The 20096-nt window shown below is 40.4% G+C and overlaps 1 protein-coding gene across 1 annotated transcript in view; it reads left to right on the forward strand.

Moving 5' to 3' along the window:
• LOC145398392 (dipeptidase 2-like) overlaps positions 1-20096 on the forward strand; it is an 88258-nt gene that overhangs the window by 51120 nt on the left and 17042 nt on the right. Inside the window, exons 5-7 of the mRNA XM_080271268.1 lie at positions 1197-1260; positions 7202-7378; positions 12867-12951. Coding sequence (XP_080127394.1) covers positions 1197-1260; positions 7202-7378; positions 12867-12951 — 326 coding nt within the window. The remainder of the gene's footprint in view (positions 1-1196; positions 1261-7201; positions 7379-12866; positions 12952-20096) is intronic.

A 20096-nucleotide genomic window follows, 5' to 3' on the forward strand; every position in this document is an offset into this window, starting at 1 on the left:
AACACTGCCCGCCACGCGTCCCTGGTCAGAGATTAGTAATCATGAGTGTACGTCAAATTTCTTTTTTTTTTTTTTTTAAATCGCTCCTATTTGTTCCGCCAGTTAATGAGTGTTATATTTTCAAACTGTTTTCAGGACATGTCAGTTTCTCTCCTTTCGAAAGTAATTATCTGATATCTGCGGGGCGTACCAAGCTGTTCTGAGTTAGGAATATTAGTCAAAAGAGGAAATTTAGAAGAACAGCAGATGGAAAATTAAACGACATTTTGTCCGTGTTTATGCTGTTCTCATATTTAAAGACTTGGTTAGAGAGCCAACAAACCAGCAACAAAATGACGATCGTGAATCAGATCGTTTGGTCTGCATCAGTGTTACCCATGTTGGGAATGGACGAAAAGGACGAGGAGAGACTGAAACTGGCCCTGAAACCCCCTCTCAGAATTTTGGCTAACCAGTAAATTTCAATCCATCACTGATCCTAAGCAGTATCATTTGCCTAATTCATGAGATATCTCTAATCCATTAAATAATTTAAGTCGAATACACTTGACGACCACACTACTTCATGTCATTTCAGTGTTTTGTGCGTTTCATGCCACTTATCACTGTTCATCAATGTCTTCCATCACGGCTAATGCACATATTAATGGCTGTCTCACCAGGTCAAGCAAAAACAAAAAGTGTTCACCAACCCAAAATCTCAAGGCGATATTGCCGTATGAACTTCATCACTGTTATCATATACTTTCCTTCTTTATAGTTTTCATCAAGCCACTAACTGTGAATTATCGTTGCTCAGTCTTAGTGTTATGATTTCTTGTCATCTCTTAACATAAGCCTTCCCAGTCTTTACCTCACCTTCCTCGCCCTCTTCTCGTTATCTTTCGCCCCCCAGACACCTCCCTCATCATTATTAATCTGCCCTTTCTCTCTCTCGCCGTTTTTTTCCACAGTTTATCTTCATTACTGCTTCCCTCTCTGTACCCTTAATACATCCGCGTCCTCCCTACATACTTCCTACACCCTTGTATCCCCTACACCCTTCCTACACCCTTGTATCCCCTACACTCTTCTCACATTCTTGTCCTCCCTACACCCTTCCTACACCTTGACCTTCTTACACCCTTCTCAAACCCTTGTCCTCCCAACACCCGTCCCACACCTTTGTCCTGCTTTAAGCTCTTCCTCTTCCTCAGGGCTGAGAGCGCGAAGTCAGGTGGCGTTGCCCCAAACACTGCTGGTCTGACACCCTACGGTAAGGTGAGTCTCTTGTACTGGTGTGCCAGAGCGTACCAGTGAATACGGGTGACGCCAGCAAGTTGCAGGTGTGGACAGGGACTTAATATCATTGTCAGGCTGGAGTGATATAAGGGAGTGTAGTGCTGAGACAGGAATGATCATTCTTTACCAAAATAGAGTTGTCTAAGTGTTGTAGGGGTAGGTTATTTAAATTTCTTTCCCTGTTGCTGTTGTGCTTTAACATTCGTCTGTCTGGCTGAGAAGGCACGTCGACCACAGGCGAGTGACTGCTTCTGTAGGTTGTCTAAGAGGTACAGTTTAATGCATACACCAACCAACAGGCGGTGGCTCAGTCGGTAGAGAGGTGGCCTGCAGTCCTACCTGACCCAGGATCAAATCCCCGCTGGGGCAGGGAACAGTTTAAGGATTTGAATTTAATAAAAACAGACTTTACTGATCTGCTAGAAGACCCGCCGACATGTCGTAAAAACACCCCCGCTAATACCAATACACCAGTCCTGTATGAGACAGCCCTAGCATGTATTCAATATGGACGGTGGGTGTAAGCGCCGAAGTGGTGACATGTAGAGGCGTATGGTATGTAGGAGGACTATTGGGCCTTGGGAGCAGGCTGTGAAGCCTATGCCCAGAGTCGGACACATAACAACCCCTTTTGACAGACAGTGCCTTATCAGAGTTGCCCAAGAGTCCTTTCCTTCTGCAAGATGTGGGGAAACATGAGGAAGTTTGGCTTCTGGGTGGACGCCACACCGGCTTTGCTCCGCCCAGGGTGCTTAGCGACAGCACGTGTAGGCTTCTTGTCAGTGCCATTCACAGTAAAGGCTTTAAATTAAGAAAAGAACATGGGTGGTAAAGCGGTAGGTTACTCTCGCTGTAGAGAGTCGCACATACATTAAATGTCTAGAAGAGTAAATATCTATCTATAGCCAGACGCCATAATCCCACAAGGGGTGGCCGTTGAACTTAGTTTTTTTTTTCTTTGTTTTACAGGGAGGGGCACTAAACCTCCGCCAACCCTCTTGTTGACACGTAGGGAACACGTATGGGTTGGTTTTATGGTTACCACCCAGCACTGTAAATGGTTTCCTGGCTTACAGGAGACCATTAGTTATGTCACGATTTGTAAAGCCACCTGAAAAGGAAAGAGTAATTTAAAAAATAAAAGGAAAGATGGGAGAAATAGGAGAAAAGGAGAGCAGAGACAGAAAAAAAAAAAAAAAAGGTGAAGGAAGAGGTAAGCAGCACTACATCAAGCAAGTGGATGATGGTCGCCACCACCTACCACCGTCCACCATACAGAAGAAATATACGTAATATATTAAAGAAGCATCATTACATAGATTTAATCAACTTCGTCGGGACAACTCTACTATTCTATTCCAGCTAGATGAGTTAATTCAGTAAAATGAATCATGAGTGTTATTACGGCATCATTAACCCATTCATGGTATATTTCATTCACTTAAACTTGGCCCAAAACTTCGTCACCTCGCCGCTCGCTCCAAGTAGCTCAGTGGCAGAAACAGACAATACAAGGCTATTTTAAAGGAAAGAACGGAAGATCTTTTTTTATTATTTATGTACAGCATGAGATTCATGGACACTGCGTTTTGGAATCTGGAGACAATAATCAGTGGAGAATGGATGTTGAGAAAGTGTGTTTGGAGTATAACCAGTGATCATATCGGTGTAAACATGAAACAGTAAAAATGCCTACACAGTAGTCCAGTTCAGGCGCTGCTGAAATCCAGCAGACAAATTGTGTGTGTGGGGGGGGAGAGTGAGAGGCTGTATACCCATCACAGTTACGTATGCACATTGTATGTTAGCTTTCATGTACATTATCTGGTGTCTTAAGAATAGAAGTGGTGACATGAAGCAAACCTGTGTGATGAAATCAGTGACAGTTTTAAGCCAGTTAGACGTGAGTAAAAATGATAATTAATTCCTAGTTATATGAGATGTACATGGAAGGGAGGCCAAACAGGTCATCTTACATGACATTTAAATCAACGGAGTTGATCTGGCTTATCAGTTCTCTTCGTAGCTGTCTTTACAAGGGAAATATAAAGTAATTAACTGCAAGAAAGGTGTCTGCTCAATGTCTAGTAAAACACAGACGGCTAATCTCGATGCAAAGGCATGACGTGCCATGTAGGTGGAAGTCATTGTCCGGTGCAGGAGTATGGTGACTAAACAGGAAGAAATTATTTGCTGAAGTATAACGAGAACTTTGTCCTAACTGTGAATATAAACAATGTACAGTCGCGATCAGGAGAAACGATACACGTCTACTCGTTTAGAATACTATGGTATCCATTGCTGGTAAGATCTGGAACTAATTCTCTCCCTTATTGGCGCATTAATGATCAATGTACCAGGCAGTAAGTGAAATGATACTACATCCCATCAATAGTAGACTCTACAGTAGATAATATGAGAAGATGAGTATCCCTAGTTATGAACGCGGCTGTACCTTATATGTGAGGAATGGTATAATAGATAGAAAATGGCGATTAGCACTGTCAATACGATGATTTTTTAAAAATTGTATTCGTGTTATCTAAAGGCGACTTTACTCAGCCTAACTGAGATTTTTTGAATTGGAGAGGTTACATACACCACTAAGAGTTCTTCCGTAGTTAAGTAAATTTGTCTGTTAGTAACCTGATCAAGAAAATAATAATAATCTTAAGATACTGAAGGGGGTTCATGTTGCTGTGGTAGTCACTTGCATTGATTACTGAGTTGGATAAAGGAATGTTATATGTACACGTGGCGTAACAAGGGGTTGAACTTGGAGGTCTAAATCCTTGCATCAGATGACGTCGTTGTAATTTATTCGTACATAGTCAAGACAACATTGCTCAGCCTAAGTTTTTTGAACTAGAGCTCTCGGATATTCCCTCAATAACTCCAATTAGCAGTCTCTGCTAACTTCGGTAAAATCTTCTGGAGGTAGTAGTAGTAGTAGCAGTAGTAGCAGTAATAGTAGTCGCAGCAGCAGCAGCAGTAGTAGTAGTAGTAGTAGTTGTTGTTGTTGTTGTTGTTGTTGTTGTTGTAGTGAAAGGGATAAACAGTTCAACATGAAATTTTTTTCCATAAGTAGACCACACTCTTATACACAGCAGGATCAGGAAAAATATTAAAATAGGTATAATGATGCTGACAGGGTTGATGGGGCGTGTTTGGCGCCCCATCACCACGAGAGGGTTTTTATAATCAAAGTAATTTCATCTTGACATAGAAGGTCCAAAATTCAAGAAGGTCATCGTAAGAAGAAGAAAAGTTCATGAGTTAATTCAGCTTTTTTTTCCGCATTTTCGTCAGCTTCTGAATTAATAACCTCATTAACTCCGTCACTCCAATGACGTACTTTTATGCTGCTAATAGCTTCTGCTGAGGTAACGTCCATCATGTTGAACGGGTCACTAAAAGCTGTACCAATACCCTCTGGCTAGTAAAGTTTCTCATGTGGAAAATAAGACAACCTGATTGTAGAAATAAGCCAGTTGTAATTCAGGGGTTAATGTAGAATGGCTGCAACTCCTCACGCCAGTGGGATTTCACCGAAACTAAATATAGTCGTCTAAAAAAAAAAATCTGATACCCCATAAAGAATAAAATTTAGCAGGATATTAATGCTGTGTACACAGAATCAACACAGATCAACCTAACTGTATAGAGGACAAACTGATGCTGACAATGCAAATTTTTCAAGGACAGGTTATGTAGTGCCACACATTTGATATTCATGTATGTATTTAGTAGTACTGTAATTTTAAGTTAGATAGGGTGTAACCTGAATATTAGTTTATAAGTTCCTACCCTAAGTAATAATTCATATATTAATAATTACTGTAGGGCTAACTCTATTTTTACATGTATGTACCTCTGTATCTATGCAGTGGGTGATGTAATTGTAGATGTTGAGCTATGGGAATTCCTTAGTCAAGCCGAGTAATGAAAGACACATGCGAGCAGCTGATCCCCTCCCTTTGTGCGTCATTGCCGGGCGCCGAGTTTAAACGTTAAACAGAGTAATGATGAATATACAATTCTTTCCGTAACCTAGTTGTGAAATGTTTGCTAATGAAGCTGCTGGAACACAAGTATGTAAGATTAACAGTCCAAAAGACCTAAATAATGTCATTTGTGAGGATTTAAAGTTCCGTTTATCTTGGCCGTCACTAGATGGCATGAGCTGCTTTCAGATTCAAATTGAGATAGTGATAGAATCAGTAATTCAAGTAAGGATAAATCCCAAATTTTCCCCAATTCAATCAGGAGTCCTGGCGTCATGGGTACACTGCTAAATAAATTGTAAAGAGAATTGAAACCCCCTATATTTCAAAAACACCACCTCATTTGACTTGAGCAGTGGCGTCCTTAGTGCCCGACAGGCCCCACTTGCTGCCCAAACATCGAGTATAACAGACGTTCGTTTAGTCCCCAGACACCGGCGGTGACGACCGTGGGAGCACGCCATTATTCCCAAGTATTGCCCATAGACTTTTACACTTACACTTACAGCACTCACGAGTTATTATTACAAACCGAAGGTAGTTGATGTGTTATTAATGATTCTATCAAGTGAACTTTTTTTTGTAGATAAGGAATAGAAATGTAAAAATGATATGTTCTGTAACGGAAAGGAAAATTCAAATTCATCAACTGTTCTCTTTCTTTAAAATTAGTTTATTAGAAAAATTATAATCAGGAGCGTGGAAGGGAACTTACTGATTGTGAACAATAATGTGATATTTAAGTTGTACCTCGAGGCTAAATAAGCCCGAGTGATTGAGGTGTTCCCAGTGATTGTATTTCTTTTTTTTTTAAATTATTCCTCGAGGCTAGACAGGCCCGAGAGATTATGTATTTCTAGTGATTATTTAATATTATCGATGGTGAAACGTGAAAAACAATACTGATTTGATGTGAGAACCGAGAAAATTATATGAGGAGAATACCTTATATGGGTGAAAGATGAATACAAATAATCATTCTTATTGATACGAGGCTATGCCAGCCCGAACAGACAAATCATATCCGTAAAAGTGTCCCTGTCTTGAGGCCAATGTTGAGCCCAAGAGTAACGGCCAAAAAAAGAAAGTAAAGTACAACGACTCCATATCTCGAGTGTATCAAATTGTTTCGTCTGGTAATAATGTTAGAGGAATGATCACCCAAAAGTCTTAGTAACATTTACAATCTTCTCCCATACTAAAAAGGGTCATGTAATAAAGAAATGATATTTTTGTGGAAATTAACAGAATTATTAAAGTAGAGTAAAGTATATAGCATTTTCTTTTCTTTATTAGTATACCTAATCAAGGAAATTATGTCCTCAAGCCAAATTCACTCCCCTTCCAATTCAAGATTCCTTCGCTGAGGGAACGACAACCACCTGAGGTACCGACTAAATCTAAACTCGGCCAAAACTACAAACGCTACCACAATTCATTCTTTTCATAAATATTTATCATCCACTATATTAAGTCGAGTACCACTTGTATATCCATGGGTGAGTTGATCAATACCCACAACAGGTAAGAAAATACATTCAGGTATTACACTGGTGAATACCGGTGGTACAACACTTTTCAGTATTACAGTTACATCTCAAAAGTGGCAGTAAACACCAGGTATGTTGTTAAAGATAATCATCGGTAATCCTGTTAGGGCACAATAACCCTATTTAATTTTTGTTTACCAGTAGTATACAGTATTATATTCGCCTAAGAGTTTCCCAGCCCTCAACCAACATTTCCCTTTGGTATCGACAAGGCTTAATACACACATCACTTCTCAGTGCTGCACTCTCTGTACCTCGGGAGATAATCCACAAGATAAGCAGAGTGGCTGTGATGTTCTGCTACTCCGCATCTCTGATATTTATCTCAAGCTACCTGGTCTCACCGCCACTCCCTGTGTCCCACAGGAGATGATCCTAGAGATGAATAGGTTGGGTGTGATGATCGACCTGTCCCACACCTCAGCCGCCACCTCTCGCGGTGTCCTGGCCACCTCCCGAGCACCTGTCATCTTCTCCCACGCCGCCGCCAGGGTCCTGTGTCACAACACCAGGAATATTCCTGACGACATCCTCACCGCTCTGGTCAGTACAATGTTTCTCTTTGTTACTGTTACAGACATATAAATTAAAAAATAAAAATACTAAAAAAAAGTACAATAGATATACAGAACCTTCAGCAAAGCAGCAGCCATCATGAACCCCCATGATATATCCATCCCACAGAAAATCTCCTTCCCATAGAGACAAAATCCATCAAACCACAAATTAAATGTTAATGTACAGTTACGGGCAGAAATAATCATTCATCACCCTCTCTCTCCAGACACATAAGTATTATAAGCTTTTCTGCCAGCGTAACACAATAGCGTGGGAAGATGACTGAGGATAAATGTGAGGGTTGGGGAAAGGTGTAATGAGCAAGTGTAGTGAAAAAAATGATGTATGTCGAGAGTAAGGTATACGACGAAAAATGGGAATCATGATTAGGTGCTCAACCAGGTCTCACTAGGGTTGATTTGACTGAAGTAGAGTTTGGCCAGTAATGAGACCTCAAGAAAAATACCTGGGATTTACGTACAGACAGATAACATGTAGTGGGACGTTCGGAAGCTACGTATGTGACAGACTCTGAAACTGGGAAATAATGATGCATGGCTTACGAAGGTCACTGGAAGGAATGAAAAACTTACTATTATTTAACTTATTAATATGCACAGAAAATTATTAGTTGTATAAACACCTTTCTCATAGTGGGATGGGGTCGACAGGTGGGTGCAGGTGAACTTGCGTGCAAGGGACTGGATGAGGGACGCAGTGTGGTAGCGTCCCTCGTCAAGCATTTCACACTTTTCCTGTTTATCCATTCCTTTGCTCTGATTCTCCCGGATCCTCGAATAAGACAGGGCATTAATTTTGCCATTATTGGATAATTATATGACCTGCAAAATAAAGTCGGTGAGGGTTTTGGCTGTTATTTTATGTAAATCTAGTTTGTAAGATTATAAGGCAAGAGGATTATTGGACTAAATGATTAACGAAATCAAATGTGTTAAGGACTCCTGGTGGTCAAGCAGTAGAGTTCTTCAGCTGAGGTGTCGACCATGCTGTAAGCTCAACGGTTTATGTACTCAAGAAGTAAATGGATATTCTATCATACCAAATGCTAGCAGCGGCAGATGCAGTGGTTGTGTTTATGAGTGAAAGAGTCTGCATATGCCATCGAGATAATCTAGACGAGGTGTGAACATGTGAGAGCACATGAAATGAGTATCTCCGCCAGTGTTGCCACTAAAAATTTTGGAAAATCTGACACAGGAGGCTCAAAAAATCTGTAGAAATCTGTAGACTCTCAAAACATGTAGATAAAGAATATATGAAATAGGTCTTAAAAGAAGCATATAACTGTACCTGTAGCAATGTATTTCCATACTTGTTTAATAGCAATATGAAAATATAGTAGCAATATATACACTTGCATAATAACAATAAACACACACAAAATAGCAATATACAGACTCACATAATAGCATTATATCCACTTGCATTATACTGAATGAGAAAAAGAGTACTTACTGTGCCTTGAAAGAAGCAAGCTAACTAACATGTAGCAAAAAATTTTCACATTTATATAATAGCAATATACACTTATATACTAGTAGTAGCAATATATACACTTACATAATAGCATTAAACACAAAACAGCAATATACACTTACATAATTGCAAATGAACACAGAATTGCACTATACACACTAATATAGTAACAATATATACACATAATACCCATAAACACAAATAGTAGCAATTGTTTCACTTAAATAATAGCAATAAACACACAAAGTTACAATATAATACACATTCACATAATAGAAAATACACACATTTACATAATACTGATTGAGAAAAAGCTTACTGAACCATGGCCCAAAGAATCAAGAGGGTTGGATTAGTCATCAGCATGAATATAGGTTACGGTGCATTGCAGTAAAAAGGATATGCAAATATGACAAGTTACTAAATTATTGATTGTCTTCTACCGTGAATGCATCCCAACTTAAGACAACATATGACTACACTACTAGTACTACAGCATATACAGATGCAGAGCCTCAGAGGTGACACCTTTAAAACTACATACAACTAAAGCATTTACTTGTCAGCAACAAATTAGTATTGACATGTTAGACCTCTTTCCACTGCTTAACCCTTTGAAATAGGGATTTATTTACCTTAAAGTCACTACTAGATGAACCCCTAAGGAAATGTTTTGTTTGGAGCAAGCCAATGAGTGATTCTGTTGACAGTCTGTTTCTTGATTTAGTCTTCATTCTATTTATTGATGATAAAACTCTTTCAACAGTGGCACTAGAATGAGGTAAACATAATAGGGTTTTCATGAATTTAGATAGGTTTGGGAACATGTGGGTATCATCCATTTGTTTAATGTTACTAATTTCATTCATTCATTCATTGCCAGACGCCATGTATCCCAAACGGGGTGGCCAAGGGCTTAGAGTTAATTGTTTTACAGGAAGGGGCACTTAATCCTCCACCAACCCCACTTGACACGTAGGGATGCCAACAGCATCTGGTGTTCCCAGGCGGTCACCCATCCAGGTACTAACCAGACCCAAATGTTACTAATCTTACTCCAAAACTCCTCAGGCTTCATCATAGCAGTGACTTCAACAAGAGATCCTACAGAATTGCTCAGCAGCCTCCATTCTGTGTCTATGGCTTGAATGTCTGTGGCAATATGACCATACACCTGTAATATATGAACCAGTGATGGAATTTCCTTATCAAAAATAACTTTGGGGCTTAAAGCCTTTAAACACTCAATATCTAATTTCTCAAAAGATAACCTCTTGTATATCTGGGAAACTGCTTCAATGAAAAACTCTAGACAATTTAGCCTAAACCTGTCTAACTCCTCCTTCACACTGGATAGAACTTATCTCCATTCCTACTTTGATACCCAGATACATCTCTTCTATGGGTTTGAAATTACTTGGGTCCCTGTATTTGATCTGTTTCAGTGGTGTCCTTCTGAGATAACTATCTTTCATATAGCAGTCTAAAATTGTTCTCAGAGTACATGTAACTGAACTATACAATACATGAATCTGGGTACTCTCAGACTGCATCTGCTTGTTAACATTGTTAAATAATGGCAAGATGAAATCCATAAACAGGAGGTACAATTTTGTCAAGGGGTTACACAGCTTTTGTAGAATATTATCACTGACAATAAGTTTATCAACCAAGACAGCATTAGTGAAATAGAGTCTTAGAGCATTGTACTGCTCTAATACTCTAGACACAACCATGTGCAGGGAAAGCCATCTAGTTTGTGAAGGATGCAGTAATTTATGAGGTTTTACATTAGTGAAATGTTGAAATTCTTCTAGCTCTCCTACTCTCTTGGGGCTACAATTAAAGTAACTATATATCTCTCTGACTAAATCTGCAGTTGACCTAGGAAGCTTTAGACATGCATAAGATGCACACAGAGCAAATGAGTGACATACACATTTCATGATAAATAAATTAGGAATATCTGCCTTCAGTAGGGATGAGAGAGAATGGCGTTCTCCTAACATAGCATTGGCACCATCTGCAGCAAATCCTATTAGGTTGTCTTTGTAAGGAATTCCATTATCACTGAAGAAGTTAACAACATTATTATGAAGTGTCTCTGCTGTAGCATCTTTTAAGGGAATAAGACCTAGAAAAAAATCAGTCACAGACTCACTGTTGTAGGTTCTTGCAACCATGCACAAATGTTTAATGCAACCCTTATCTGTGGATTCATCTACAATTAAAGAAAATTTATTATCTCTCAAAAGATGCACAAGCTGTTCATGATACTCATGACCAATTACATTATTGATTAATCCACTTGTTTTTGTTCGCCCACATTTAATTTTACTTGCAGTTTTTGAATCTTTGCAAACTTACTGAATTAGTTTGGGGAGATGGTCAGCAACAGACAATGGCAGATCATGCTCTGCTATGAATGATGCCAAGCGTAATTCACCTTCCTTGACCTCAGAATTATCCTTGGTAGCCAATAATGCTGTTAATGAACTCTGACCTTAAGCTGCCTTTGAATTAGCTAGGTGTTTTTTGTTTTCACTGTGCCTTTTGATATCACTTTTTCCCGCAGTAAGTTTCAGGTGAACATCACAAAAAATGCAGTATGCATAATCTTCTCCTTTTGCACTAGTTTTTACCCAGCCTCTCAACTGTGGATCACGCTCAAATTCTGTGCTGTATTTCCCTACATATCTCCTTTTCTTTACAGCACCAGTTTTCTTCTCATCTTGAGAATTGTATTCCTCATTGTCTTCATCCATGCTGACACCTATAAATATAGAATACAACAAAATAATACCAATCACATGCAAAGCTAAAGCATCCAAGCATAGTCCTACAACCAAAGCCATTCTGGTATTCATTTATTATGTGTCCCAAAGCCAAAGCATGCAAGCATTTTCCATCCACCAAAGCCACTCCGGTATTTATTTGTTTTGGGTCCCAAAGCCAAAGCATGCAAGCATATTCCATCTGGTATTTCATTATTTTGGGTCCCAAAACCAAAGCATCCAAGCATATTCCATCCATCAAAGCCATTCTGGTATTTATTTGTTTTGGGTCCAGGTCCGAATATATTATGGTTTCTTAGTGCACAGCATTATACATAGTTCAGTACTAACTAACACCATGAGACAATTACCAAAATACATGTTAATAGGCAACAAACCTTTCTCGATCTTAGCCTCAAGACTCACGTGCGATGGGGCAAACTTGTTTATTTTGCTAATTCCGAAAGCGGCCAGTAGATGGCCAACAACAAAGCATGTAATTATAAGCGAATTTCAATGAATAACGCAAAATATTATGAAGTTTAATTAATATTCTTATATTCCAAATTCACAATTTTATTTGAAATTGATTTTGGGTATAGAAATCTGTAGATTTAGCCCATTTTTCACAAAAAATCTGGCAATCTGAAATAAAGAGCAAAATCTGTAGATTACAGATTAATCTGTAGAAGTGGCAACACTGATCTCCGCCCTCCTCTGGGTGGGATTGCACCGAGATCAGGACTTGTATAAAATGGCAGATGATAACGCCCAGACCACCAGCACAGAATCTAGTTGGAGGATAGGCAAGCACAGATGCTAACACCCATGTCACCTGCATGGTATCTTGTAGGAGGATTGGTAGGCACAAGTGCTAACACCCAAACCAACTGCATGGAACGTAGTAGGAGGACTGGTAGGCACAGGTGTGGTGTGGAATAGTTATCCGATATGGCGGTATGCAACATTGTCACCTGGCATGGTGTGGTGTGGCTTGGTATTTTGAACTGGCGTTTTGTAGTAGTACATACAAGTTAGGTGTGACATAATAACTTGTTGTGGGATAGCGACATGGTATGTTGTGTGGTACTGTGACCATGCGGTGTGTCTTGGTATAGTGACCTGGTATGGTGTGGACTACTGACATGATGTTATATGGTGTGCTACAGTGACCTGGTGGTCTGGTGGTGTATAACCTACAGGCTGACAACGGTGGACTGGTGATGGTCAGCTTCTCTCCTGAACTGCTCACCTGTGGACGCCCAGCCACCATCGCCGACGTGATCGGTCAGTACATTTTGGTCCACATTCTTTTTCAGTGCATTTTAATGAACGGTGATATATATATAATATTTCATACTGCATGCTTTTCATTCTAATTACAGCTTATCTGACTGGTAATCTACTTATTTATCAGTCATTATTGTGCAATCTGTTATTAAACCTGCCCTTTCCTATAAATTCTTTTGCGTAGTGTATGGAGTAACAGTAAAATGTGTGTGTGTGTGTGTGTGTGTGTGTGTGTGTGTGTGTGTGTGTGTGTGTGTGTGTGTGTGTGTGTGTGTGTGTGTGTGTGTGTGTGTGTGTGTGTGTGTGTGTGTGTGTGTGTGTGTGTGTGTGTGTGTGTGTGTGTGTGTGTGCGCGTGCGCGCGCGCGCTTGAACTCCTCCTAGGCTATTTGGTGGATTTGAATGGAATTTCCCACGTGAGTTCGTCGGGTCACTGGGAAGGTATTAAACTATATACGACGGTATTCCACTCTATACATTTTTCCAACCATATTTTTTTAGGGGGGTTAGCCTCACCGAATAAAAAATTATGAGAAATTTTGAAATGAGGGCAGATATAGCTTTGATATCTTAGTAAAAGTTGTACGATAAACTCACATCCGTAATGCTATATTCAGGAAGTGTATCAACCCCACCAATGATTCCTAGTTCAGAAATCGGAGAAAGATTTGAATGAGATTTCCCTGGTGAGCTCGTCAGGTAACTCCGAAGGTCTTCCACTATACAGAGTTCTACAATCATGAATTTTAGGGGAGTCAGCCCCCTTTACCAAATTAAACATTCTCAGAATCGTGCATGAAGGACAGATATGGCTGTGATATCTCAGTACATGTGGTAGGCTACAGTGGCTTCCCATCCTTAATGCAATATCTAGGGAGCGTGACTCTCCCCAGTAATTCTTTGCGGAGTTAGCCCTCTTCCCATAAAGAAAATGGATGAGAAATAGTGGAATGTGAGTACATGAGTTTCGGCCACATCAACAGACGTAAAGCATGAGTGGGTAAGTTGTTTCCATGTTATCTCTGAATGCACATAACAAAGCTGTGTATCTGATTCATTGATTATATTAATGGAAATCATCAATGAAAGACTTTACGTCCATATATATGTAAACAACAGAGTGTCTGACAACCAAAAAACATGAAAGTAGATGTTAAAAGGCAGTCTTAGGGCTATTGGCTAAGTTACCTAGGCATTAACAAATCGTAAAAGTTTAAGTGATAAAGAATTCCATGTAAGGCATTGCTCGTAAGACACACGATCAGTCTGACGCAGCAGTCTGTACAAAACTCCAAATAATTCACACTCACCAGCGATCCCATGTAGCATATCTCAGCTAAGATTACGCGAAACCTATTAATTCTGAAGCGAATGCCCATGAAGCACTTTCTTGGAAGAATTATATGTATATAGATAGACAGATAGGTAGATAGATTGATATAGATATACAGATATATATATATATATATATATATATATATATATATATATATATATATATATATTTATTGGGCATTCGCTTAAGAAACAATAGGTTTTGTGGAGTAGGCCGTAGCACCAGTTGAGCAGGGCAGTACTCCGAAGATGGATGGAAAAGACAGGGGAAGTTGTAGCTCCTGTTTCATCAACCCTCGGGACTAGATCCTGACCATCCCCCTTTGCTAAACTTTTCCAGTGACTCAGTAACACAGAGAATAGGCGAACATGCTCTCTAATACCAGTTCCTCTAACTGTCAACACCAAAGAACATGCACGTTACACACCACACGTTGTATTACAAATTTTGCAAAAAATGGCATCCAACCACTAAGCCGGGGAGTCCCATGGGGTGGGGGAGGGTCCATTAAAGCCCCCACCATTTGCCCCTCTCCAAGCGACTAGAAAGCTAGATGCTTGGAACCACTGACTCATTTCTTCATTTCTGGAACATTTACGAATTTTTTTCTTTCTCTCTGTTGAGCATCACCTCTTCTCTAATCCTCATCTTCTCTTCCTCACAGCGACTCATCTGTCTGAGGTGACTGATAGCAAACCCTTATCTGTATCCGCCTAATTTCTCTGCATTCATTTTAAAGCCAGAGGTGGCTGTTGTGTATGTACGCAACGACAAATCTCTCGTGTTCCTGAACTTGAATCTTCAGAAGTCTCTACTTTCTCACTTCAGGAATCCTGTCAAAATCTGACTAAATATATCTCTGCTGTTTACTTATCCCCTAATTCTACTGAGTATGAAAAATTCTTCGACTCTCTTATTTCTAAGATGAAACACACCCTATCAGATTCTTTTTTCTCTGAAATCTCCATTCAAGGAGATTTCAGTGTTCACCGCCACAGATGGCTCTCCACCTCTTTCACTGATCCACCTGGTGAACAAGCCTACATCTTTTCTATTCTTAATGACCTAGGGCAGCGTGTACAGCACCCGACCCGTATCCCTAACCGCCTTGGAGAGAGTTCCAACACACCTGACCTGTTCCTTACATCTAATCCTTCTGCTTACACTGTTAATCTTTTCTCTCCATTGGGCTTCTCCAATCACAACCTTTTCACCTTAACCTGTCCTATCGCTCCCAAGAAGCGGCGGCGGTGGCATTTTGGAGCTTCTGATTGGAAGACACTCAGGGAGTTCTTTGATTTTCCCTGGAATGGGAATGGCAGAGAGAGCCATCTGAGCGTGTCTCTCGCATTACGGAGGTTATTCTCTCGGGCATAGAAGCATGCATTCCATTCTGTTATCCTATGACTAAAGCCAAAAAAAATTGATTTAATCATGCTTGTTCTGATGCTGTCCATCTCAAGGAGACGGCTTACATTAGGTACTGGAGCCAACCCACCAGTGAATCTCATCTCAATGTTTCTGCACGGAATCGTGCTGTCTGTCCCTCACTCTGCTAAAAGTAATTTCATTTGTGTTACATGCTGTGAAATCATCAACACATTATTTTCCCGCATCTTGCACTGTGCGAAAACCTTTCTGATGATTTTACCTCATCATCCTTCCCTCCTCTATTCCACTTTGATGGTTCTGTAGCTGTTTCTTCTACTGATCAAACAGAAATCTTCACTCAAAACTTTCTTCTCCAATTCCTCCTTAGACGATTCAGGTGCTGTTTCTTCATCGCCTTCCCCCTCTGACTTCCTTATAATGGCTGACATTAAAATTTCTTCAACTGATGTACTTTCTGCCATCACTGGCCTCAATATTAACAAGGCATATAGGCCTGATGGGGTCCCTCCTGTTGTCCTCATGAACTTTGCTGCTGTGCTTACACCTTTTCAAGCTAAACTCTTTCGCCTTTGTCTATCAACTTGTACCTTTCCTTCTTGCTGAAAGTTTCCTTTCATTCAGCGTGTCCCAAAGAAGGTGACCATTCCCAGCCCTCTAACTATCGCCCAGTTGCTCTGACATCCTGTATTTCATAAATATTTGAATCTAACAACAATTTTTTTACGGCACCTTTCCTATCACAACCTTCTTTCTGATCGTCAGTTTGGGATCCGCCAGGGCCGCACCACTGGTGATCTTATCACCTACCTTTCAGACTCCTCGTCATCCTCCTTTCTGGACTTTGGCGAAAACTTTGTCATTGCACTTAACTCTTTAATTTCCAAACTGCCCCCTTACGGATTCTATCCTCTATCTGCGCCTTCAGCTGTAGCTTCCTTTCTGGTCGTTCTATAGCCACTGTTGTGGACGGCCACCGTTCCTCTCCTAGAGAGCTGATAGAGGGAGGAGAGTAAGCTAAGTACCCTTCCAGCAAAGTCCTACGCTGGGGAGCCAAAGGCACTAATGGGTTTAAGGAGACTACCGTTGATGCTAAACAAAATTGCATCATAGTTGTAAAAATAACTGAACAATCAGTCATGTTGAAACGGATAATGACGGACCAGTTTCAAGAGAGGAACACAGCATTCGGCATCCGTGTCAATTGCGTACACAGTGGAAAAATATTAATTAGAGAGATTGGGCAAGGACAAAATAATTATATGCCCTCTTGCCCTGTTTTCATAACTTCATTTCCTATTCTCTCTCTCTCTCTCTCTCTCTCTCTCTCTCTCTCTCTCCCCCCCCCCCTCTCTCTCTCTCTCTCGTATGATCTTCTGCAGGTACAGTTGGAGAAATTTCCGCGCGGCAGGAACGGCAAATAATTTGATCTGGTAACAGTGTTGGGGGTAAAGGAGGGGTAGAACGTGTGGGGTAGATGAGGGATTGGGCGGGTAGTGAGGGTTGCTGTGTAGTGGGAGGGGATGGGACGTGAGGGAGGGGGTGTAGTGGGAGTAGCTGTGTGGTGGGAGGGATGGGAGTGGGGGTAGCGGAATGTTGGGGAAAGGCTTAGTAGCCATTTAATGTCGTAACATAATTTCCTTTGAGTTAAAGTGAATGTGTTTTTATGACGGGGAACACACGAAGTAGCAACAAGCTGTAAAGTGATGGTTCATGACATAATGAAAAATGGTCAGTTCAGTGATCATGCAAGGCTGATATAAACACACAGACATCACCAACATGTAACATTACATAATGACCCGCCCCCTTCGGTATCTATAACATCCCTATTGCAACACAGGCTAACATCAGACGTTTATCTCAGATACGTCTCAGAAAAGTTGCTCATACATTCTTAATTGTAACGTAGATATGTAGTGTATGAAAAAAAAATAAATAAAAGCATATATAATATTCCATTTCTTTGTTATTTCAGTCAACCTTTAGTATTGTTTACCCCAAAAGGCATTAAAGTATGTCAGATATTAAGACGAATGCATCTTTGTTAGCTGTCAATGTAAATTTGATATATTTCCTAAATCGTAAGCACATGCTGGCTTCTTGTCACAAACTAACTTAAGCGTATACCAGACCAAGACCTTTTCAGGTCAATCAATAGCGTCTGCGTGTGTATGTATAATACTGGGTCTCTCGCTGTCTAACTCTCTCAGTTTATCTCACAGAGACTCATAAGTAGGCATAGGATAATCATGCATTTGCCTATGTGCATATGCAAATGCATGCTCTAGCCATTTATGAGCGTAAGTGCATATTCCTACTTTTTTGTTTGTTTATAAGGCATATTCTTTGAAATTTCCTGGGAATTATAATAACTTCTTCAGCCTGTAATAATATTTAAAGTCATAACATCCATTAGATCATAGTGAATCACAAAAGTATACTGCTTAATTGGCTGTGGTTGGGAAGGCCGTGACTTGATGGTCAGTAGACGCAGCTGAATGAGATGGATTCGTGTATCACCACTTGACTCACCAGAGTCTGAGACGCACGCATGGCCTGTGACTAATATATATATATATATATATATATATATATATATATATATATATAGATGTCTGTATAGATAGATAGATAGATAGAGATAGATATAGATAGATAGATCAATCTATGTCTATCTATCTATCTATCTCTCTATCTATATATATATGTATATATGTATAGATAGATAGATAGAGAGAGAGAGATTTAGATAGATAGATAGGTCAATCTGTCTATCTATCTATCTATCTATAGCCTATATATATATATATATATATATATATATATATTCATTGCTTTAGTCCCAGGTGGGGCTCTTATATTTGTCGTCAGTAACTTCTGTCCAATGCGTTCTCTTCCTCTAGGCCTAACTACCTCATTTCTTTCTGAGTTCCATCTCTCCACCTAATCCTTTGTCTTCCCCTCGTTCTTCTCCCTTCCACCTGACTCCTCCATGCCACATTCACGTGACCTACTTCCTTCATCCTGGTCACATGACATTACCATCACAAACGTGCCTCTCTTGCCTTCTCCACAAGTGACACAACTCCTGCCTCTGCTTTTATGTCATCATTCCTCCTTTCTCTCAGTGACACTCCCATCAGCCATCGCAGCATTCTCATCTCTGTCCTCCCCAGCTGTTTCTCTTCATTCTTCCTCAACGCCCAGGCTTCTGCACCATTCAGCAATATACTTGTAATGGCAACTTTTGGAAGATGGCTTCAGGTCATTCCTCCATCTACCTCACACACCCCAAAAGGGGGCGCGTTCCCCAGTTTGGAAAGCACTGGTTTACAAGAACACTGCCAGCCGAGTGCTAACCCAACATAGTCATTGGTATTGGCACGTTCAGTCAGTGACGCTTTTTGCTCTTGGTTCAGTTAATATCCTTTGTTTATCCAAACAAACGTTAGAACGCGTAGTACTAGACTGATGCATGAAGTTTGTCAGAAACTCAATAGAACAGAATAGTTGGGTTGAGAAGCTATCTATCTATCTATCTATTGCCAGACGCCTCAATCCCGTTTGGGGTGGCCACAAACAAATCGCCTCCACGTCGCCCTGTTCCCCGCCATTTCACTGCCCTGCTCCCAACTCACACCTCCTTCTCTCATATACCTCTCTACCCCATCCCTTCATCTCATCCTCGGCCTCCCCCTCCCTCTTCCCCCCTCCACCTCACTCACATACACTGTCTTCGTCAATCTTTCACCTTCCATCCTCTCCACATGGCCAAACCACCTCAGTGTGTTCCTCATAACGCTTCCTATTACATCCACATCCACACCACAACGCTCCTTTATATCCTCATTCGTCAGCCTGTCTCTCCATGTGACTCCACAGGCTCCTCTTAAAGGATAACAAATTACGCCGTCAGTGTCAAGGATGTATTTTCCTTATTCTGCCAGCGTTCGGTCTCAAGATAACAATAGTTGACTTATACAAATATAAATTGGACTATTAAAAGATGTTAGATTCGGTATTCAGTACAAGTTGCAGTGAAAGGTAGAGTATCTTTGCTAAGCAACTTGCATGAGAAGCAGCTGAAATCAGTTCTAAATATTTGTGAATTCTCAGTCAACAATAGAAAGCTTTCCGATGAGGGACGGAATGACGGAGGCGAAGGATAAGGTTACGTCATGGCAATACCTGTTTGCTTAGGTATTGAACTTACTCCAACAAATCCTGGACCATCATTAGCAGCTTGTTGCCACTATCTTTTATTATTAATAGAAGAGTCGTATTGGAATGATTATCTACGCAAACTTTGTTGACACAATTATTAGCTACTTAACTTCTCCCCAACACTCACCTACCCCCACCACCACTCCTTCTCTCCCCCATCACTCATCCTCCCCGCAACTCCCACCCCCTGCT

Source organism: Coenobita brevimanus, chromosome 45 (genome assembly GCF_032717465.1).
Source record: "Coenobita brevimanus isolate Jiangsu-jjx chromosome 45, ASM3271746v2, whole genome shotgun sequence".
In the NCBI taxonomy this organism is placed as follows: domain Eukaryota; kingdom Metazoa; phylum Arthropoda; class Malacostraca; order Decapoda; family Coenobitidae; genus Coenobita; species Coenobita brevimanus.